The sequence below is a fragment of the Haematobia irritans genome, chromosome 1, assembly GCF_050003625.1.
Source record: "Haematobia irritans isolate KBUSLIRL chromosome 1, ASM5000362v1, whole genome shotgun sequence".
Lineage (NCBI taxonomy): Eukaryota > Metazoa > Arthropoda > Insecta > Diptera > Muscidae > Haematobia > Haematobia irritans.
In genome coordinates, this window is record NC_134397.1 from 241696762 (window position 1) to 241715817 (window position 19056).

The following is a 19056-nucleotide window of genomic DNA, read 5'->3' on the forward strand; positions in this document are numbered from 1 at the left end:
AGTCTAAAGGCGTCAAATCGCATGATCTTGGTGGCCAACTTACCGGTCCATTTCTTGAGATGAATTGTTCTCCGAAGTTTTCCCTCAAAATGGCCATAGAATCGCGAGCTGTGTGGCATGTAGCGCCATCTTGTTGAAACCACATGTCAACCAAGTTCAGTTCTTCCATTTTTGGCAACAAAAAGTTTGTTAGCATCGAACGATAGCGATCGCCATTCACCGTAACGTTGCGTCCAACAGCATCTTTGAAAAAATACGGTCCAATGATTCCACCAGCGTACAAACCACACCAAACAGTGCATTTTTCGGGATGCATGGGCAGTTCTTGAACGGCTTCTGGTTGCTCTTCACTCCAAATGCGGCAATTTTGCTTATTTACGTAGCCATTCAACCAGAAATGAGCCTCATCGCTGAACAAAATTTGTCGATAAAAAAGCGGATTTTCTGCCAACTTTTCTAGGGCCCATTCACTGAAAATTCGACGTTGTGGCAGATCGTTCGGCTATTCATGATGAAATGTCAAAGCATACTGAGCATCTTTCTCTTTGACACCATGTCTGAAATCCCACGTGATCTGTCAAATACTAATGCATGAAAATCCTAACCTCAAAAGAATCACCCTTTATTATAGAAAATGTACTCAATATTTTATTTCTTAAAAAAAATTTCTCGAACATTTTATTTTTATAGAAAATTTTCTCAAAAAAGCTATTTCTGTAAAAATTTTCTAAAAATTTTATTTTTATAATTTTTTTTTCAAAATTTGATTCGTATAGAAAATTTTCTCAAAATATATCTATAGAAAATTTTCTCACAATTTGAAAATTTTCTCAAAAATGTATTTCTATAGCAAATTTTCTCAATATTTTATTCCTATAGAAAATTTTCTCAAATTTTATTTCTATCGAAAATGTTCTCAAACATTTTCCCTAACAATTTATTTCTATAGAAAAGTTTTTCCAAATTTTATTTCTATAGAAAAATTTGTCAAAATTTTATTTCTATAGAAAATTTTGTCAAATATTTATTTCTCTAGAAAATTTTCTCAAAAATTTTATTTCTGTAGAAAATTTTCTCAAAAATTTTATTTCTGTAGAAAATTTAGTCATAATGTTATTTTTATAGAAAATTTTGTCAAAATTTTATTTCTATAGAAATTTTTTTAAAAATTTTATTTCTATAGAAAATTTTGTTAAAATTTTATTTCTATAGAACATTTCGTCAAAATTTTATTTCTATAGAAAATTTTGTCAACATTTTAGTTCTGCCATTTTCTATTTAATAATTTAATAAGACAATTCCCTTCATCTTCATGACTAATAAGCTCGTATGACATTCCAATAATATGGATAAATATGAAATTTAGACGTAAAACCAGTCACATTAAACCACATTAAATTAAACCAATTTATATAAAATTGAATAAACTTAAACGATATACAATTCAATACCTACAATTTCAGCAACATGGATTCCAGCATTAGAATCTTGTTTGGACAAACAGTTTCCAACGTCCTTAGCTGCTGGCAATATCAAATTCATATATCCTTGAAGTGGTCAGAAGAGTGAAGTCCAGACGAATGCAATATAAAGGTCTTTCATTTTTGTTTGCTTCATCTGTCATTCACATTCATCTCTTGCGGCTTATATCGCGCATGAAAGCTGGTATTCGTTTGACTTTGTAAATAGATTGGATAGGTCGATTAGCTAATTAATTGAATGAAGTTTACTTCCATTTATGGAGAGGTCATATCATTGAATGGACTTTCATGGACTACTCAGTCCGTCATAAGTGAAAGCTGTGGGTAGTTATTTTTAGTTTTTTTTTCGATTTTCGCAGAACCTACCCTCAGCAAATGCCCCAAAACGTCAACTCCATATATGAACGTATGCTCATGTTTGTGTAAGTTTATGTGACAAACGTTTTCAATTCACCAACACACCACCACCACCTACCTACTAACTGCCTTATGATCCTGTTTGAGTAAAAAGGTCTTTGTATTGCAGTCTTGCGGGGATTTAGGTTATGTTCGTCGTACAACACAACCTTTTGTAAGTTGCAATGCCATTCTGTTGGATTCGTCCTTACCTTTTGATGTGGTTATTTAGATTGCTCCTGTTTTTGTCTTAAGCTCTTAAGTGCAAGTGATTATGGTTGTTGGCGACAGGACATGGCCCTAAGCCCAACATGTGTGTGTGTGTATGCGAATGTATGGTATTCCCTTAGAACTGGAAAACATCACTAGTGACTACTACTTTTGGTTTCTCTAAACTACCTTTGTGTCCTTGTGGACTATCCTCTTTGTCTTATGGTTTGTTTTAGAACATTTTCTGATTGGGATATATTATGGCTACCTTATATGGCCTTATACGTACGTATCTGTTGCTAGTCCTTTGTTGTGAGTTTGCCTTTAGTGATTGTTGCTTGTATGATTTCCCTTTTTTTGAGTTCTGAATTATAAATCTATTCGTTATGTGGTATATGGTGTACATATATGGTTTCCATTCGTCACAAGGTCAGCGATTATAAACGGGTATCTCCAAATCGTATTTACTGTGGTAGCAAATGTTTACGAGGTGTGGACTGGTAGTTACTCATCAAAGAGGGTTCACAGTTTTAATTTTTTTTTGGTATATTTGGTATCTATAGAAATAAAATTTTCTAATGCCAATTTTCTATAGAAATAAAATTTTGTCAAAACTTTCTATAGAAATAAAATTTTGAAAAAATTTGCTATAGAAATAAAATTTTGCCTAATTTTCTATAGAAATAAAATTTCGACAAAAATTTCTATAGAAATGAAATTTTGCCAAAAGTTCTATATAAATAAAATTTTGATAAAAAATTTTCTATAGAAATAAAATTTTTACAAAATTTTCTATAGAAATAAAATTTTATACTAAATTTTGTATAGAAGTAAAATTTTGACAAAATTTTCTATAGAAATAAGATTTTGGCAATTTTTTTTATAGAAATAAAATTTTGACAGAATTTTCTATAGAAATAAAATCTTAACACGAATTTTCTATAGCAATACAATTTTTACAAAATTTTCTATAGAAATAAAATTTTGACAAAATTTTCTATAGAAATAAAATTTTGACAAACTTTTCTATAGAAATAAAATTTTGATAAAATTTCCTATAGATAAAAATTTTGACAAAATTTTCTACAGAAATAAAATTTTAAAAAGTTTTCTATAAAACTTTGAAAAAAAATCTATAGAAATAAAATTGCAACAGAATTCTGTATAGAAATAAAATTTTGGCAAAATTTTCTATAGAAATAAAATTTCGACAAAATTTTCTATACAAAAAAATTTTGACAAAATTTTCGATAGAAACAAAATGTTGACAACATTTTCTATAGAAATAACATTTTGACAAAATTTTGTATAGAAATGTAGAAATGTAATTTTGACAAAATGTTCTATAGAAATGAAGTTTTGACAAAATTTTCTATAGAAATAAAATTTAGACAAAATTTTCTATAGAAATAAAGTTTTGACAAAATTTTCTTCAGAAATGCAATTTTGAAAAAATAGAAATACAATCTTGACAAAACACAATTTTGACAAAATTGTCTATAGAAATAAGAGTTTGACAAAATTGTCTATAGAAATACAATGTTGACAAAATTTTCTATAGAAATACAATTTTGACAAAATTTTCTATAGAAACAAAATGTTGACAAAATTTTCTACAGAAATAAAGTTTTGACAAAATTTTCCATAGAAATAAAATTTTGACACAAGATTGTATAGAAATAAAATTTTGATAAAATTTTCTATAGAAATGAAATTTGGACAAAATTTTCTATAGAAATAAAATTTTGACAAAATTTTCTATAGAAATAAAATTTTGACAAAATTTTCTATAGAAATAAAATTTTGACAAAATTTTCTATAGAAATAAAATTTTGACAAAATTTTCTATAGAAATAAAATTTTGACAAAATTTTCTATAGAAATAAAATTTTGACAAAATTTTCTATAGAAATAAAATTTTGACAAAATTTTCTATAGAAATTAAAATTTGAAAAAATTTCTATAGAAATAAAATTTTGTTTAGTTTTCTTAGTTGACCTTTGGAATTTTATAATTAATGGGATTCTTTTTGGCTTGAGGTCATGACAAATGAAAAATGCTGGTGTAGTTGCTTTTTTCAATGTTTTATTATTGAAATATTGCTATTTCGGATATTTCGATACACCTTCGGTGATCATCTTCAGCGAGATATTATCTATAAAATACCATAATTTAAACATTTTACAATATTTACTTTAACAATGGTTTTTAACAAAAATATAACAAACATTTTTCATATTTACGTTTTACAAAGTAATGGACTTTCTCCTTGCAAAGTTCATATCTAACTAAAGCTATCCTACTTATGTTTGTGCCTTTGTATGAGATTTCTATAAATCTGTGCACAGTGGTCTGTGTCGGTTTTGTAATTCATACGTTCGTCAGTGGGAGTGTTTATTATATGTAACATCTCCAATGTGTATCTTCTCTTAGTATTTTCTTCCGTCGTCAGTATTTCAACATTCTTGAAATTTGGTATGTGTCCTGTATTCGTGCAATGTGCTGCAAGGGCCGTTTTTTGTTCCAGGGGCTTGTTTTTCATCTTTTGGTCGGACTTGTGGGCAGAAAGTCTAGTTTTTAGTTTGGACCTGGTAGTGCCAACATAAGACATTGTACATGGATTGGTTTCGTCCCCATCACATTTTATTTTGTATACCACATTCGATTTGTCTTCCATTTTTATCTTGGTCTTAGTTTTGCTAAATAAGTCATTTATCGTCAAAATTTTCTATAGAAATAAAATTTTCTATAGAAATAAGATTTTGACAAAATTTTCTATAGAAACAAAATGTTGACAAAATTTTCTACAGAAATAAAATTTTCCATAGAAATAAAATTTTGACACAAGATTGTATAGAAATAAAATTTTGATTAAATTTTCTATAGAAATGAAATTTGGACAAAATTTTCTATAGAAATAAAATTTTGACAAAATTTTCTATAGAAATAACATTTTGACAAAATTTTGTATAGAAATGTAATTTTGACAAAATTTTCTATAGAAATAAAATTTCGACAAAATTTTCTATAGAAATAAAATTTTTACAAAATTTTCTATAGAAATAAAATTTTTACAAAATTTTCTTCAGAAATGCAATTTTGAAAAAATAGAAATACAATTTTGACAAAATAAAATTTTGACAGATTTTTGTATAGAAATACAAATTTGACAAAATTTTCTATAGAAATACAATTTTGACAAAATTTTCTTTAGAAACAAAATGTTGAGAAAATTTTCTACAGAAATAAAGTTTTGACAAAATTTTCCATAGAAATAAAATTTTGACACAAGTTTGTATAGAAATAAAATTTTGACACAATTTTGTATAGAAATAAAATTTTGAAAAAATTTTCTATAGAAATGAAATGTTGACAAAATTTTCTACAGAAATAAAGTTTTGACAAAATTTTCCATAGAAATAATATTTTGACACAAGTTTGTATAGAAATAATATTTTGACACAAGTTTGTATAGAAATAAAATTTTGACACAATTTTGTATAGAAATAAAATTTTGACAAAATTTTCTATAGAAATAAAATTTTGACAAAATTTTCTATAGAAATAAAATTTTGACAAAATTTTCTATAGAAATAAAATTTTGACAAAATTTTCTATAGAAATAAAATTTTGACACAATTTTGTATAGAAATGAAATTTTGACAAAATTTTCTATAGAAATAAAATTTTGACAAAATTTTCTATAGAAATAAAATTTTGACAAAATTTTCTATAGAAATAAAATTTTGACAAAATTTTCTATAGAAATAATTTTGACAAAATTTTCTATAGAAATAAAATTTTGACAAAATTTTCTATAGAAATAAAATTTTGACAAAATTTTCTTTTGAAATAAAATTTTCTTGGAAATTAAAGGTCGAAAATTTTTCCGTAGATTATATAAAAATAAAATGTGTTTTTCATTTGTATGAAGACAAAATCTAATTTTAATAATTTGTTAGAGATAAACCTTAGATCCCCATCGATCACTCTCCCTGAGCACATTTTGTGAACGACCCTCGTTGCTCTATTGTTTACAGTTTTGATTGTGGTTAGATAGCTTGTTTGTTTCATCATTTTCCGTTTACTTCTTCTCCGTCATCATCTTTTTCGTTTCGTTTACACTCTGTATTGTTTGTTATTTGCGTGTAATTGATGTAACACGACACTGCGAATGTCAACCGATCGTTAACGACATTCGTAATCATCATCATCATCGTCGTTGTTGTTGTTGTCACACTACCGGCCGGCAGCAACATACAGCAGCTGTTATCTGGTTCGACTGGTTTTGTGTTGTTTTTGCCTCTATTGCTTCATCTTGGTATTCGTTATTCTCATCATCACGACTGGTGATCGTAGTTGTTTGGATATTCTGTCAAACAAATGCTTCGCGCACATGATATCTTAACTCATGGTGGTTTGTGGTGGCGGCGTCCAATGTTTACACAAGTACACCGTACTTATATTTTGTGGTTAATTTTGTTTTTGTATTCATTGTTTGTTGTTGTTTCCATTTGTGTTTTTTTTGCAAAGCTACGGGTTTTTTATTTTGTTTGTTTTGTTTAAAATGACTTGCCGCCGTCCGTTTTTATTTGTATGGTTGGTTGACTGTGTTTCATATTTATTTTGCGTGTCTTTTTGTTTTTTCGTGGCTGTTGTAGTTCTCAATTCTTTCGTTCGTTTATTTTGCGCATGATCTCATCGTCTTGGGAGCGCGTGGAAATAAATTAATCAGTGTTTGCATTATTCTCCAAACAATCTCGCACCGTTATGTATCTTAAAAATCTTCTGGTCTCTTTCCGCAGTCTCTCGCTCTCTCGATCTTGAAACTCTCTGTGTTCATGCTGTACTATCCTCAATTGAATTTAGAGAATTTTGCTCTTCGTTAATTTAGTCTCCAAATTGTGATTACCATTAATTACGATAAAAGAAAACATATGAGACCTGTAGGGAGATTTCTGTTTAGTTTACTCTACAAATACAATGGCGTTTTAGAGATATATAGTGAGTTCTTTTGTTTTGACGATAACTCCAATGTTGGTTCAGAATAATATCTATAGTATGCAAAATCCGTATATGTACACCCTGTAGAATAAAAAAAAAAATAAATAAATAAAATTCAATCCCCAGAATAAATTTATCAAAATTTCATAATGTTTTATGAAATTGTTTTAATGTAGAATATTTACTAAACTTAACTCGTCAACAAGTCTCTAGATGGCGCAGTATTCTTATTATTGTCATTGGGAGGGCAAATTAAAAATGCAGAATTTTTCTAATGTTTGAGAAATTATTCAAAAAAAACTTTTTCCATCTTTCTGGGAAAGTATGAAAGAGTGGCGACGCTTCATAATGAATATGAGCCCGATTAAAATGAGCTCCTATACAATTAAGGCTAATTTTCTGTTTAAATTATTTAAACGACCAGAGAATGAAGCCGACCCATTTTTTGTCGGCGGCGGCGGACACTAAATTTTTGCCTCAGGCGGATTGACGGCTAAGCCGATATAAATTTATCCATTCGGCGGCGGTCAATTATCCATTATAAAATCAATTTGAAGTTATTCGAATGGTAATGGGATTAGTTGTACAATCAATCTTACAAAAAATGTACTTTTCATTCAAATTTTCTGAGCTCAATTATTATAGCAGCTTGAAAATGATTGGTTGTGTTCAAAAATTTTTGAAAAAAATAAGATATACATTTTTCTGATTTTAATCGATATTTTTGATTATTTGGCCACTAAATTTGAGTCGAGATGAGTCAACATATTCGGCGACGTCGACTGGCAGAAAATAGTCGACGGCGCGACTCGGCGGCTTCGTTCTCCGTAAACGACTATATAAAATTGTAGCTTGTTTGATGGAAAATTAAATATATGTTACTGAGTACGAAAGAATATTAATTTTTGTTGCACCATAGGAGAAAGTCGTAAACCCCGGCCGAAGGTAGTCAAATATTCCGGCCTAATCCCTACCACTTTGGAATTGCGTTAGCGCACTTTGGACTCTGTCCATAAGAAAAAGTTTTAATCCACTGCCGAAGGCTTTTGAATCGCGGTAGCCCAATTTGAAGCTAGTCCATGGGAAAGGTTAGGTTAGGTGACAGCCCGTTGTATCAGGCTCACTTAGACTATTCAGTCCATTGTGATACCACATTGGTTACTGAGGTGGGATAATCCACCGCTGAAAAACTTTTTGGTGTTCGGTCGAAGCAGGAATCGAACCCACAACCTTGTGTATGCAAGGCGGGCATGCTAACCATTGCACCACGGTGGCACCTAGTCCATGGGAAAACATTTTAAACCACAGCCGAAGGCCGCCCATTTTTATCGTTTTGGACAATTTCCACAGTACCGCTTTCGAATCTCTGTCCATAGGAGAAAGTCTTAAAAGAGGCCGAAGGCCGGCCACTCTTATAGCTTTGGAATCGCGATAGCTCACGTTGGACCCCGCCCATAGGAGAAAGTCTTAAACTAAGGCCGAAGACCGTCCACTTTTAGTGGTTTGGAATCGCTTTAGAGCTTGTCCATAGGAAAACGTTTTAAACCACAGCCGAAGGCCGGTTTGCTTTGGAATCGTGATAGCCCAGTTCAGACTATGTCCACAGTAGAAAGTCCTAAACTCCGACCGAATCACTTTGGAATATGCCCATGGAAGAAAGTCTAATATTCCGGCCGAATGCCAACCAAGTTCATTAGCTCACTTTGGACTCTGTCCATAGGAGAAGGTCTTAAAACTTCTATACCTTTGGGATCGCAATAGTCCACATTGGACTCTGTCCATAGGAAAAAGTCTTAAACTCTAGCCGAAGCATCTTTGGGCTTACGACATTATTTTTCTCAGTGTACCATTAATGAATTATAATACATTTTAAATTACACCCCAGATATGCCGATAGTCGTTGGGGATTAAAGTGGCGTATTTTGGGATTCTTGTTAGAAATACACATTCCACTTACCAGCGATGGTAAAATTTTTGATATAGCTCCCAAACAGGATAACCTTCGAATATTAACTCTACTGGGTATGCATGACCGATAGGACCGATAAAGGACTCGTTGTGTGTATTGACCAGTCCTAGTTCTGGTCAATACGTATGGAACGGTTACTGATTACTTTAACTTGGGTTTGTCATTAAGGGGGAAATTTAGAATTTATGACAAGACTTGGACCCATACAAAAGGTCAAGTTCTGGGACAATTTAGTAGGGTCACCCTATAGACAGGTCCACATGAACCAGTCTGGGACAAACTCTTAGAAAATTGTTTCATTTTGAGCATCCGATTCGCACCAGAAATGTGAAATTTTTGCAGTATATTGAATAATAGATTATTCCGATGATTGTATTTCAGTAAATGTGTAGATCCAAGGAGCGTTGGTACCAGCCCTGCAATAGGTCCTTTAGTGGCAATTTACACCCGTTGCCCGCATTGAAGCTTTAATTGTAATGACATGCTTTCGACACTATAAGCCAGAGTAGATAAGGAGGGTATCTGAGATCGTGCACGGGAACGCTAGAGTGACGAAGAATTTACTTCGCAAGTGCGGGGAAACGAGTTTGCCTGACGAAGATTATGCTTCGCAGAGACCTGGGGAAATGAGCTTGTCCGACGAACATTATTTTTCACAGACGCGGAGGGGAAGGAGTTTGTCTGACGAAAAAATTGCGTCAAACTTCGCATACGCGGAGGTTAAGAAGTTTGTCTGACGAAGATTATACTTTGCATAGGGGTAGGGGAAGGAGTTTGTCCAACAAAGATTATACTACGCAGATGCGGTGGGTAAGGGGTTTGACTGATTAAGATTATGCTACGCTGGCGCGGGGAAGGAAGTTGTCTGACGAAGATTTTATTTCGCATACGTGGAGGGGAAGGAGTTTGCCTGACGAAAAAAAAAATAAAATTTTGCAAACTTCATAAACGCGGAGGGGAAGGAATTTGCCTGACGAAGATTATACTTCGCATACGGGTAGCGGAAGGAGTTTCTTGGTGAAGATTATACTACGCAGGTGCCGGGGAAGGAGTATGTTTGATGAAGATTACAATCTTCGCTGATGCGAGAAAAGGATTTTGTCCAATGAAGATTATATTTCGTAGGTGTGGGTGAAGGTTTGTCGGACGAAGATTATACTTCGCAGTTGCGGGTGAAGGAGTTTGTCTGACGAAGATTATAGTTCGCCGGCAAAGGGAGGAGAAGTTTGTCTGACGAAGATTATATTTCGCAGGCGCGAGGAAAGGAGTTTGCCCAACGAAGATTTCGCATACACGGAGAGGAAGGAGTTTTTCTGACGAAGATTATACTTCGCAGTCAAAGGGAGAAGGAGTTTGTCGTACGAAGATTATATTTCGCTGTTGAAACTACACTGAGTCGGTAATCTTCGTTAGAAGTTTAGTTAATTTTATTTGAGGCTGAGAGTTATTCAGCTTGATCTTAAATTTGGTCTTATCTTCCGGTCGATCTCCAACCAATTGTACAGCCATACGTTTTACAGCTGCGGTCGCCCACACCTGCTGTCATTAACAGCTGTCTCCCCAATTGGTCATTGCCTCTCCATGACAATAGATGGCGCTGTCCTTCCGACCTTTCCGTTACATTTAAAATTGAACTTCAAAAGAATCATTATTACACAGAAACAAGTAAGTAAAGTAGAAAGTCGGGCGGGGCCGACTATATCATGCCCTACACCACCCTTACTGAATTAGTAATCATAAGCATTTGTGGGGTAACATTGATATAGGTCTGGGAGATAAACCGCATGGGTGCTTTGTCTCAATCTGACTATAGCTCATATTCAGTGTTGCCAGGGAAAATGTTAGGATTACCCTACAAAGACAAAAAAAAAAAAAATTCCCTACATTCCCAAACAATTTTCCGTACAATATTTTCGTTAAATTTAAACAAATTTTACAAAACAAAAATGGTTCTAAGTACTTTATTATCTTAAAACATGAAAATGCAACGTATATAATATAGAAAATAAATTTGTATTACCACAACGGTTGCCACAGTTGGTAGAATTCTACCAAAAACAGTATTTTTTTTTTGTTAAATCTCTATAGAAATAAAATTTTGGAAATTTTTTTTTTTTTTTGAGAAATTTTTCTATAGAAATAAAATTTTGAGAAAAAATTCCATAGAAATAAAATTTTGAGAAAATTTTTTATAGAAATAAAATTTTGAAAACAATTTCTATAGAAATACAATTTTGACAAAATGTTCTATAGAAATAAAATGTTGACAAAATTTTCTACAGGAATAAAGTTTAGACAAAAATTTCTATAGAAATATTTGTTTGGTAGATTTGTGGTAATCTTTAAATTTTGTTAGTTTTTTTTTTTGGCACGAGTGGTAACTGTTGTTATCACACATTGTTAAATATCAAGCCTTGCCGGCTTCTAATATCCTCCTCTGAGCCACCAATATGTAAAAATTATTACAAATTGTGGTGAGTGAAAATGTCCATACATTGTGGGCCTACGACCTACAAGACGCTAAATATGAGAAAAAACTACATATAGGAAATTTCCCCTACTTCTAGCAACACTGGCTGTAGTTGATATTGCACCTACGGGGTTAGTATGCCACTAATATTGAGCTCAATATTAAACAAGTATATACGGCCGTAAGTTCGGCCAGGCCGAATCTTATGTACCCTCCACCATGGATTGCGTAGGAACTTCTACTAAAGGCTGTCATCCACAATCGAATTACTTGGGTTGCGATAACACTTGCCGATGGCAAGGTATCGTAAAACTTTTTAACACTGTCTTCTAAATTGTAAGTTAGTCCATAAGGGGTATATATTAAACAAAAAAAAGAAGGCCGATTAAATACGCATATAATTCAGTTGGACAAAATTTTCTATAGAAATAAAATTTTGACAAAATTTTCTATAGAAATAAAAACTTGACAAAATTTTCTATAGAAATAAAATGTTGACAAAATTTTCTATGGAAGTAAAATGTTGACAAAATTTTCTATAGCAATAAAATTTTGACAAAATTTTCTATAGAAATAAAATGTTGACAAAATTTTCTATAGAAATAAAATGTTGACAAAATGTTCTATAGAAATAAAATGTTGACAAAATTGTCTATAGAAATAAAATGTTGACAAAATTTTCTACAGAAATAAATTTTTTACAAAATTTTCTATAGAAATAAAATTTTGACAAAATTTTCTATGGAAATAAAATGTTGACAAACATTGCTATAGAAATAAAATTTTTACAAAACTTTCTATAGAAATGAAATTTTGACAAGACTTTCTATAGTAATGAAATTTGACAATTTTTACATGGCTGTTAGAGGCCATATACTAACGAAATGTACCAAATTTCAACCGCATCGGATGACTTTTGCTCCTCCAAGAGGCTCCGGAGGTCAAATCTGGGGATCGGTTTATATGGGAGCTATATATAATTATGGACCGATATGGACCAATTTTTGCATGCTTGTTAGAGACCATATACTAACACCACGTACTAAATTTCAATTGGATCGGATGAATTTTGCTCATCCAAGAGGCTCCAGAGTTCAAATCTGGGGATCGGTTTATATGGGAGCTATATATAATTATGGACCGATATGGACCAATTTTTGCATGCTTGTTAGAGACCGTATACTAACATCAGGTACCCAATTTCAAACGGATCGGATGAATTTTGCCCCTCCAAGAGGCTCCGGAGGTCAAATCTGGGGATCGGTTTATATGGGAGCTATATATAATTATGGACCGATATGGACCAGTTTTTGCATGGTTGTTAGAGACCATATACTAACACCACGTACTAAATTTCAATTGGATCGGATGAATTTTGCTCATCCAAGAGGCTCCAGAGTTCAAATCTGGGGATCGGTTTATATGGGAGCTATATATAATTATGGACCGATATGGACCAATTTTTGCATGCTTGTTAGAGACCGTATACTAACATCAGGTACCCAATTTCAAACGGATCGGATGAATTTTGCCCCTCCAAGAGGCTCCGGAGGTCAAATCTGGGGATCGGTTTATATGGGAGCTATATATAATTATGGACCGATATGGACCAGTTTTTGCATGGTTGTTAGAGACCATATACTTACACCACGTACCAAATTTCAATCGGGTAGGATGAAGTTTGCTCCTCCAAGAGGCTCCGGAGGTCAAATCTGGGGATCGGTTTATATGGGAGCTATATATATTTATGGACCGATATGGACCAATTTTTGCATGGTTGTTAGAGACCGTATACTAACATCAGGTACCAAATTTCAACCGGATCGGATGAATTTTGCCCCTCCAAGAGGCTCCGGAGGTCAAATCTGGGGATCGGTTTATATGGGGGCTATATATAATTATGGACCGATATGGACCAGTTTTTGCATGGTTGTTAGAGACCGTATACTTGGACCACGTACCAAATTTCAACCGGATCGGATGAATTTTGCTGCTCCGGAAGGCTCCGCAAGCCAAATTTGGGGATCGGTTTATATGGGGGCTATACATAAACGTGGGCCGATATGGCCCATTTTCAATACCATCCGACCTACATCAATAACAACTACTTGTGCCAAGTTTCAAGTCGATAGCTAGTTTCGTTCGGAAGCTAGCGTGATTTCCACAGACGGACGGACAGCCGGACAGACGGACAGACGGACGGACATGCTTAGATCGACTCAGAATTTCACCACGACCCAGAATATATATACTTTATGGGGTCTTAGAGCAATATTTCGATGTGTTACAAACGGAATGACAAAGTTAATATACCCCCATCCTATGGTGGAGGGTATAAAAAGAGAAAATCGCTTAATTAGTGTGGGTAAAAAATTCAAATTTGTAAAAATCGAGCATGTAAGAGCTACAAGTACATATAAATACGATCGGCTAGTACATAAGAGTATTATGGCCAAATTTGGGAAAATTAAGCGAGTCATATATATGGGAGCTATATGTAAATCTGAACCAAATTGCATAATATTTTGCGGGTTTGATTAATACCACAAAAGGTTACCTTGTGTACAATTTGAGTAATATCAGTTAAGAAATGAGGCCTCTATGGTCAAACATGAGGTTATTAGGGGCAAATTTTTCAAAATCGGGCGATACATATATGGGAGCTATATCTACATCCGAACCGATTTCGACGAAATTTTGCACATACCGCTAGTACTATAGAGGACTAGATCGGGAACTATATCTACATCCGAACCGATTTCGATGAAATTTTGCACATACCGCTAGTACTATAGAAGACTAGATTGGTTAATAAATAAGGGTTCTATGGCCAAATTTGGGAAAATCGGGCTATACATATACATGAGAGCTATATCTCAATCTGAACCGATTTCGATGAAATTTTGCACATACAGTTAGTGCTATAGAAGATTACATTTGGCCAACTTTAAGTACTATCGGTTGATAAATAAGGGTTTTATAGTCAAATTTAGAAAAATAGGGCGGTACATATATATGGGAGCTATAGCTAAATCTGAACCGATTTCCATGATTTTTTGCACATATAGTTAGTGCTATAGAAGATTACATTTAGCCAACTTTGAGTAATATCGGTTGATAAATAAGGGTTTTGTGGCCAAATTTGGGAAAATAGGGCGATACATATATATAAGAGCTATATCTAAATCTGAACCGATTTGGATTAAATTGTGCAGACTTGAAGAGCGATGAAAAGGCTTATTTGTTGCCAAATTTTGTGACGATCCGTTTCTAAAAAAGCGCAACGTAACATCATTTGCCAAAATCGGGCGATACATATATATGGGAGCTATATCTAAATTTGATCCGATTTCTTCCAAATGCAAAAGCGTTCGTCCTTGTGCCCATAAAACTCCCTGTACCAAATTTCATCAAAATCGGTTAATAATTGCGATCCGAATCCTGTGAACAACAAATACATGGACAGACGGACGGACGGACACCCAGCGCTAGATCGACTCAGCAGGTTATTCTGAGTCGATCGGTATATATTTTATGGGGTCTAAAATCAATATTTCTGGTAGGCACATTTTTTGCCAGATCAAACTTATTATACCCTGACCACTATGTGGTTTAGTGTATAAAAAGTAAAATGTTTTATAGCAAGAATGAACTACCACGTGTGAAAATTGAACTAAATTATAATTTACAGTTTGAGATTTCCACAAAGCGTTGTTAATACCAGGAAAATTGAATGCCCTGGTGTACTTTTTATGGCAACTACAACTCACGATATTACACCCTCTCATAGAAGAAAAAATGAATTTAAAGTAAAGAACAAAATCAATGGTCATCACTGAATTTTTGAGGTGTTATTGTATCCTTCACTGAAAAAAAATATTGTCGTGAGGTCAAAGATTTCATGTCTTTAAAATACGAATGCAAATTTTGCTTAGTATAGAAGACGCATTTATCTAATATAAAGTTTTTTTCCTTGTCCAAAAGTCGATAAACTTTTCAATGAAGTCGTATTGTCCTTATAATTAAGCGATTTCACTTAAAAATGGGTATCAAAACATGAAAGAAAAAATGTTTGGGCTAAAGTCAACTTGACTTTAATAATTCAGAAAAATACCTTACGAGTTCTTTGTAAATGCTTCTGAAGAGTTTCTAGCTGAGTTGGCTAAAGCTTATGATAAAATGTATGCCAGTGGGAGCATAGATAAAGCATTTATTAAAACGATTATTTTTCCCATACATAAAAAAGGAAATATGAACGAGGTATCCAATTACAGAGGAATATCATTTATGAACTCTATAGCGAAGATATTCATTGGAATATTGAATGATCGTTTGTGTTCATGGGCAGAAGAGAGGAGAGTACTTATTGAATACCAAGCTGGGTTCAGACAACAATATTCAACCATTGACAACATTTATAATCTTGCGACGATTATAAAAATTAAACTTGCGCAGAAGAGGAAGATATATGCCTTTTTTGTAGATTTCAAGGCGGCATTTGATACTGTGTCAAGAAATCTTATGATATACAAGCTGTATGAGCTAGGAATTTCGTATAAAATGGTAAAAATTATTGAGAGTGTATATCAAAAAACAGAATCAGCAGTTTGGACGGGAGATGAACATTCGGAGTATTTTAATACGAATAGCGGAGTAAAGCAAGGTTGCCTACTATCGCCTTTATTGTTTACTCTATACATTAATGATTTACATGATATCCTGGGAGGTGGTGTAGCCATTGAAGAAATTAGAGTTAAAATATTGCTTTATGCAGACGATATTGTAATATTGGCAGAGGATAAGGATGTTCTCCAATCAATGATAAATAACTTAGAAAGCTATTGCAATAAGTGGAATTTAGTTGTAAATTTGTCTAAGTCGAAAATAATGGTTTTCAGAAACGATGGCCGATTATCGAGTCAAGAGAAGTGGACTCTAAACTAAATTGAAATAGTGTCAGAATATAACTACTTAGGTGTCATACTGACACCCCAAATGAATTTTACTAAACATATCGAAGCCAGAAACCTACAAGCAAAATATGCAATAAACATGACATGGAAAATTTTTCTTGGAAAATCGAGCATATCGCTAGAACAAAAATGGAATCTATTCAAAGCAGTATGTAGATCGATTCAATCTTATGGTGCACAAGTCTGGGGTTTCAGTTATTATGATGAGGTTGATAAGCTACAGCGATTCTTTATAAAGAAATTACTACGATTGCTAGAATCTGCCACTAATTATGCAGTAGCCTTGTAGACTGGACTTGAGGAAGGCCATATACACACAAAAAATTTTTTTTCTGATTCAATCACGAATGTATTGATCCAATTAATTTTTAATTGAAGTGTCTTCAATCACAGAAATGATAGTATCAATTAAAAAATTAATTGAAGCTCAATTAAAAAGTTAATTGATCCAATTAAAAAATTAATTGATACTATTATTTTTGTGATTGATTTTTGTTTCAATTAAAAAATTTGTTGAATCAATTAAATTTTTAATTGAGTATTTTTTAAGCCTCAATTAAAATTTTAATTGGAAAAATTTTCGTGAAATTTTTTTGTGTGTATATATGATGCAAATGCATCTCAAATATATTATGAGAACGAAATTCAAATACACGGCAGAACGATTACCCCACCAGTTAACAAGGAAAGTAATACAAAAGAATTTATTTTTGGGCAAATCAAATAAATACTATCATTGATCAGCTTGATATGTCCCTAATCAACGAGAATATGAGTTTGAATTCTTGGAATACTATGATGGCAAACCTGGTCGAACATATGATTATGAAAAACAGAAGTATGTCAATACAAAGAGCGCAACAAAGCACCATGAGAATATATAGATACCTAGATTACTCCAGAAGTCATCTTTATTTTGGGGGAAGTTACACCGTAGACGACATTTCATGGATAATTAAGGCCAGATGTGATCTAATACTTCTTAACGCAAATCCGTACATCCCTAATCCAAATGGCAACGATCAGTGCACATTATGCAATATGAATCGGAAAGAAACACTGCAACATTTCCTTGGTGTTTGTCCCATTTTAAGTGAGATTAGGATGCTCTACTTTAGGAGGAACCTCTTAAATGAGGATACTATCATAAGTATACTAGATGGAAGAGAAGTGGAAGACTGGAGAAATCTTATTGGATATCTTAAAGCAGCTTTACGATACCGTGACTTGATTATCAGAGAGTTTGCATAATTTTTTGTTTTTTATTTCTTTTTGAATAATATGTTCTTTAATCAACACATTACACGTTACAAGTACTCAGGCTGACGACGTTAAGTCATAGCCGTAAAATCTTTATTTAAAGTATTATATCAATTAAATTTTTTTAACATTGAATTATACAGATGAATTTATAAATAATAAAGATTCAACTAACTAATTCAGAAAAATTCTATAAATTTAAGGAAATTGTCTTTAAATTTGTTGTCTGTTTGCATCTCTACTACAAAGCAAAAAAATCTTTCAAATATAGGACATGTTTTTCAAAACATTTTTTTAAAGACGTTTTTTACTTGAAACATAGCATAGTTTCTACTGGAAGTCGAGTCTTAATTGGGAAAATAAAGTTGTCGTTGACTACTTTTTAAAAGACTTGGGTAGCATATGAAGAAAAAAAAAGCTGAAAAAGCGAAAAATTAAAATTTGCTTCCTAGAAGCAAGTACACGAAACTCAAATTTAAAACAGAATTGTGTCTTAAAAGTATCCTAACTTGTATTCTCCCCTTCTTTGGTTCGGAATCAATACCAAAATTTTTAAAGTAAAGACAAAATCTTTGGAACCGGACATGTTGTTTTTTCAGTGTACAATATTACAGATGTATTTTTTTTCTTTTCAGGTGGCGACCATGATGTCGTGTCCCCTTCCTATGTCATTATCCATAATTCCAAAGATACACAGTGATTTCTCGCCCGTACATATTGGAGTTAAGGTAAGTAACTTTTAGCATATAAATTGCTGGGATATACCCCGGGAGCCACAGTTCCCGCCTTGTATCCAAAGGCTCATGGGTGCAATCTTTGTTTCGATCAAACAGCAAACATTTTTCAGCGGCGAATTATCCCGTCTCTGAGGGCAGAGAGTTGCTGACATTTTCGAGTCTTTCAAAAGCTTCTCTTATTGACTCGGCTATAAAAACAGATGCCTTGTCATTGACACAAACATTGAATTGGACAGTACTCCTTGATAAGAGAGAAGTTCACCATGTGTGGTATCACAATGGACTAAGTAGTCGAAGTGAGCCTGGACCAATGGGCTACCACTATTCCTAACCTAACGATGTCCGTCTTTCGGTCTGTAGTTTTTACGCATTTTAAAGGATCTATCCTTCTGACCATCTTGGTGTGGTGTCTTTTAAGTTAATGCAATTTGAGATCATTGTATCCCCAAATATATCCAACTAACCCACTGTGTTTTTCTCTAACATCAAACTTCTTAATGTCATCGCATTGCATAGAAAAAAATGTTTGTCAGCTCTAAGTGCTTTATTGGTGTTA

The 19056-nt window shown here is 32.9% G+C and overlaps 1 protein-coding gene across 8 annotated transcripts in view; it reads left to right on the top strand.

Moving 5' to 3' along the window:
* The window catches only part of heph (polypyrimidine tract-binding protein 1 heph), a 564267-nt gene that overhangs the window by 138671 nt on the left and 406540 nt on the right, over nt 1-19056 (top strand). For all 8 annotated transcript variants that reach the window (XM_075309406.1, XM_075308915.1, XM_075309123.1 and 5 more), the window contains one exon: nt 18399-18491. In XM_075309406.1, coding sequence (XP_075165521.1) covers nt 18408-18491 — 84 coding nt within the window. In that variant the 5' untranslated portion in view covers nt 18399-18407. The remainder of the gene's footprint in view (nt 1-18398; nt 18492-19056) is intronic.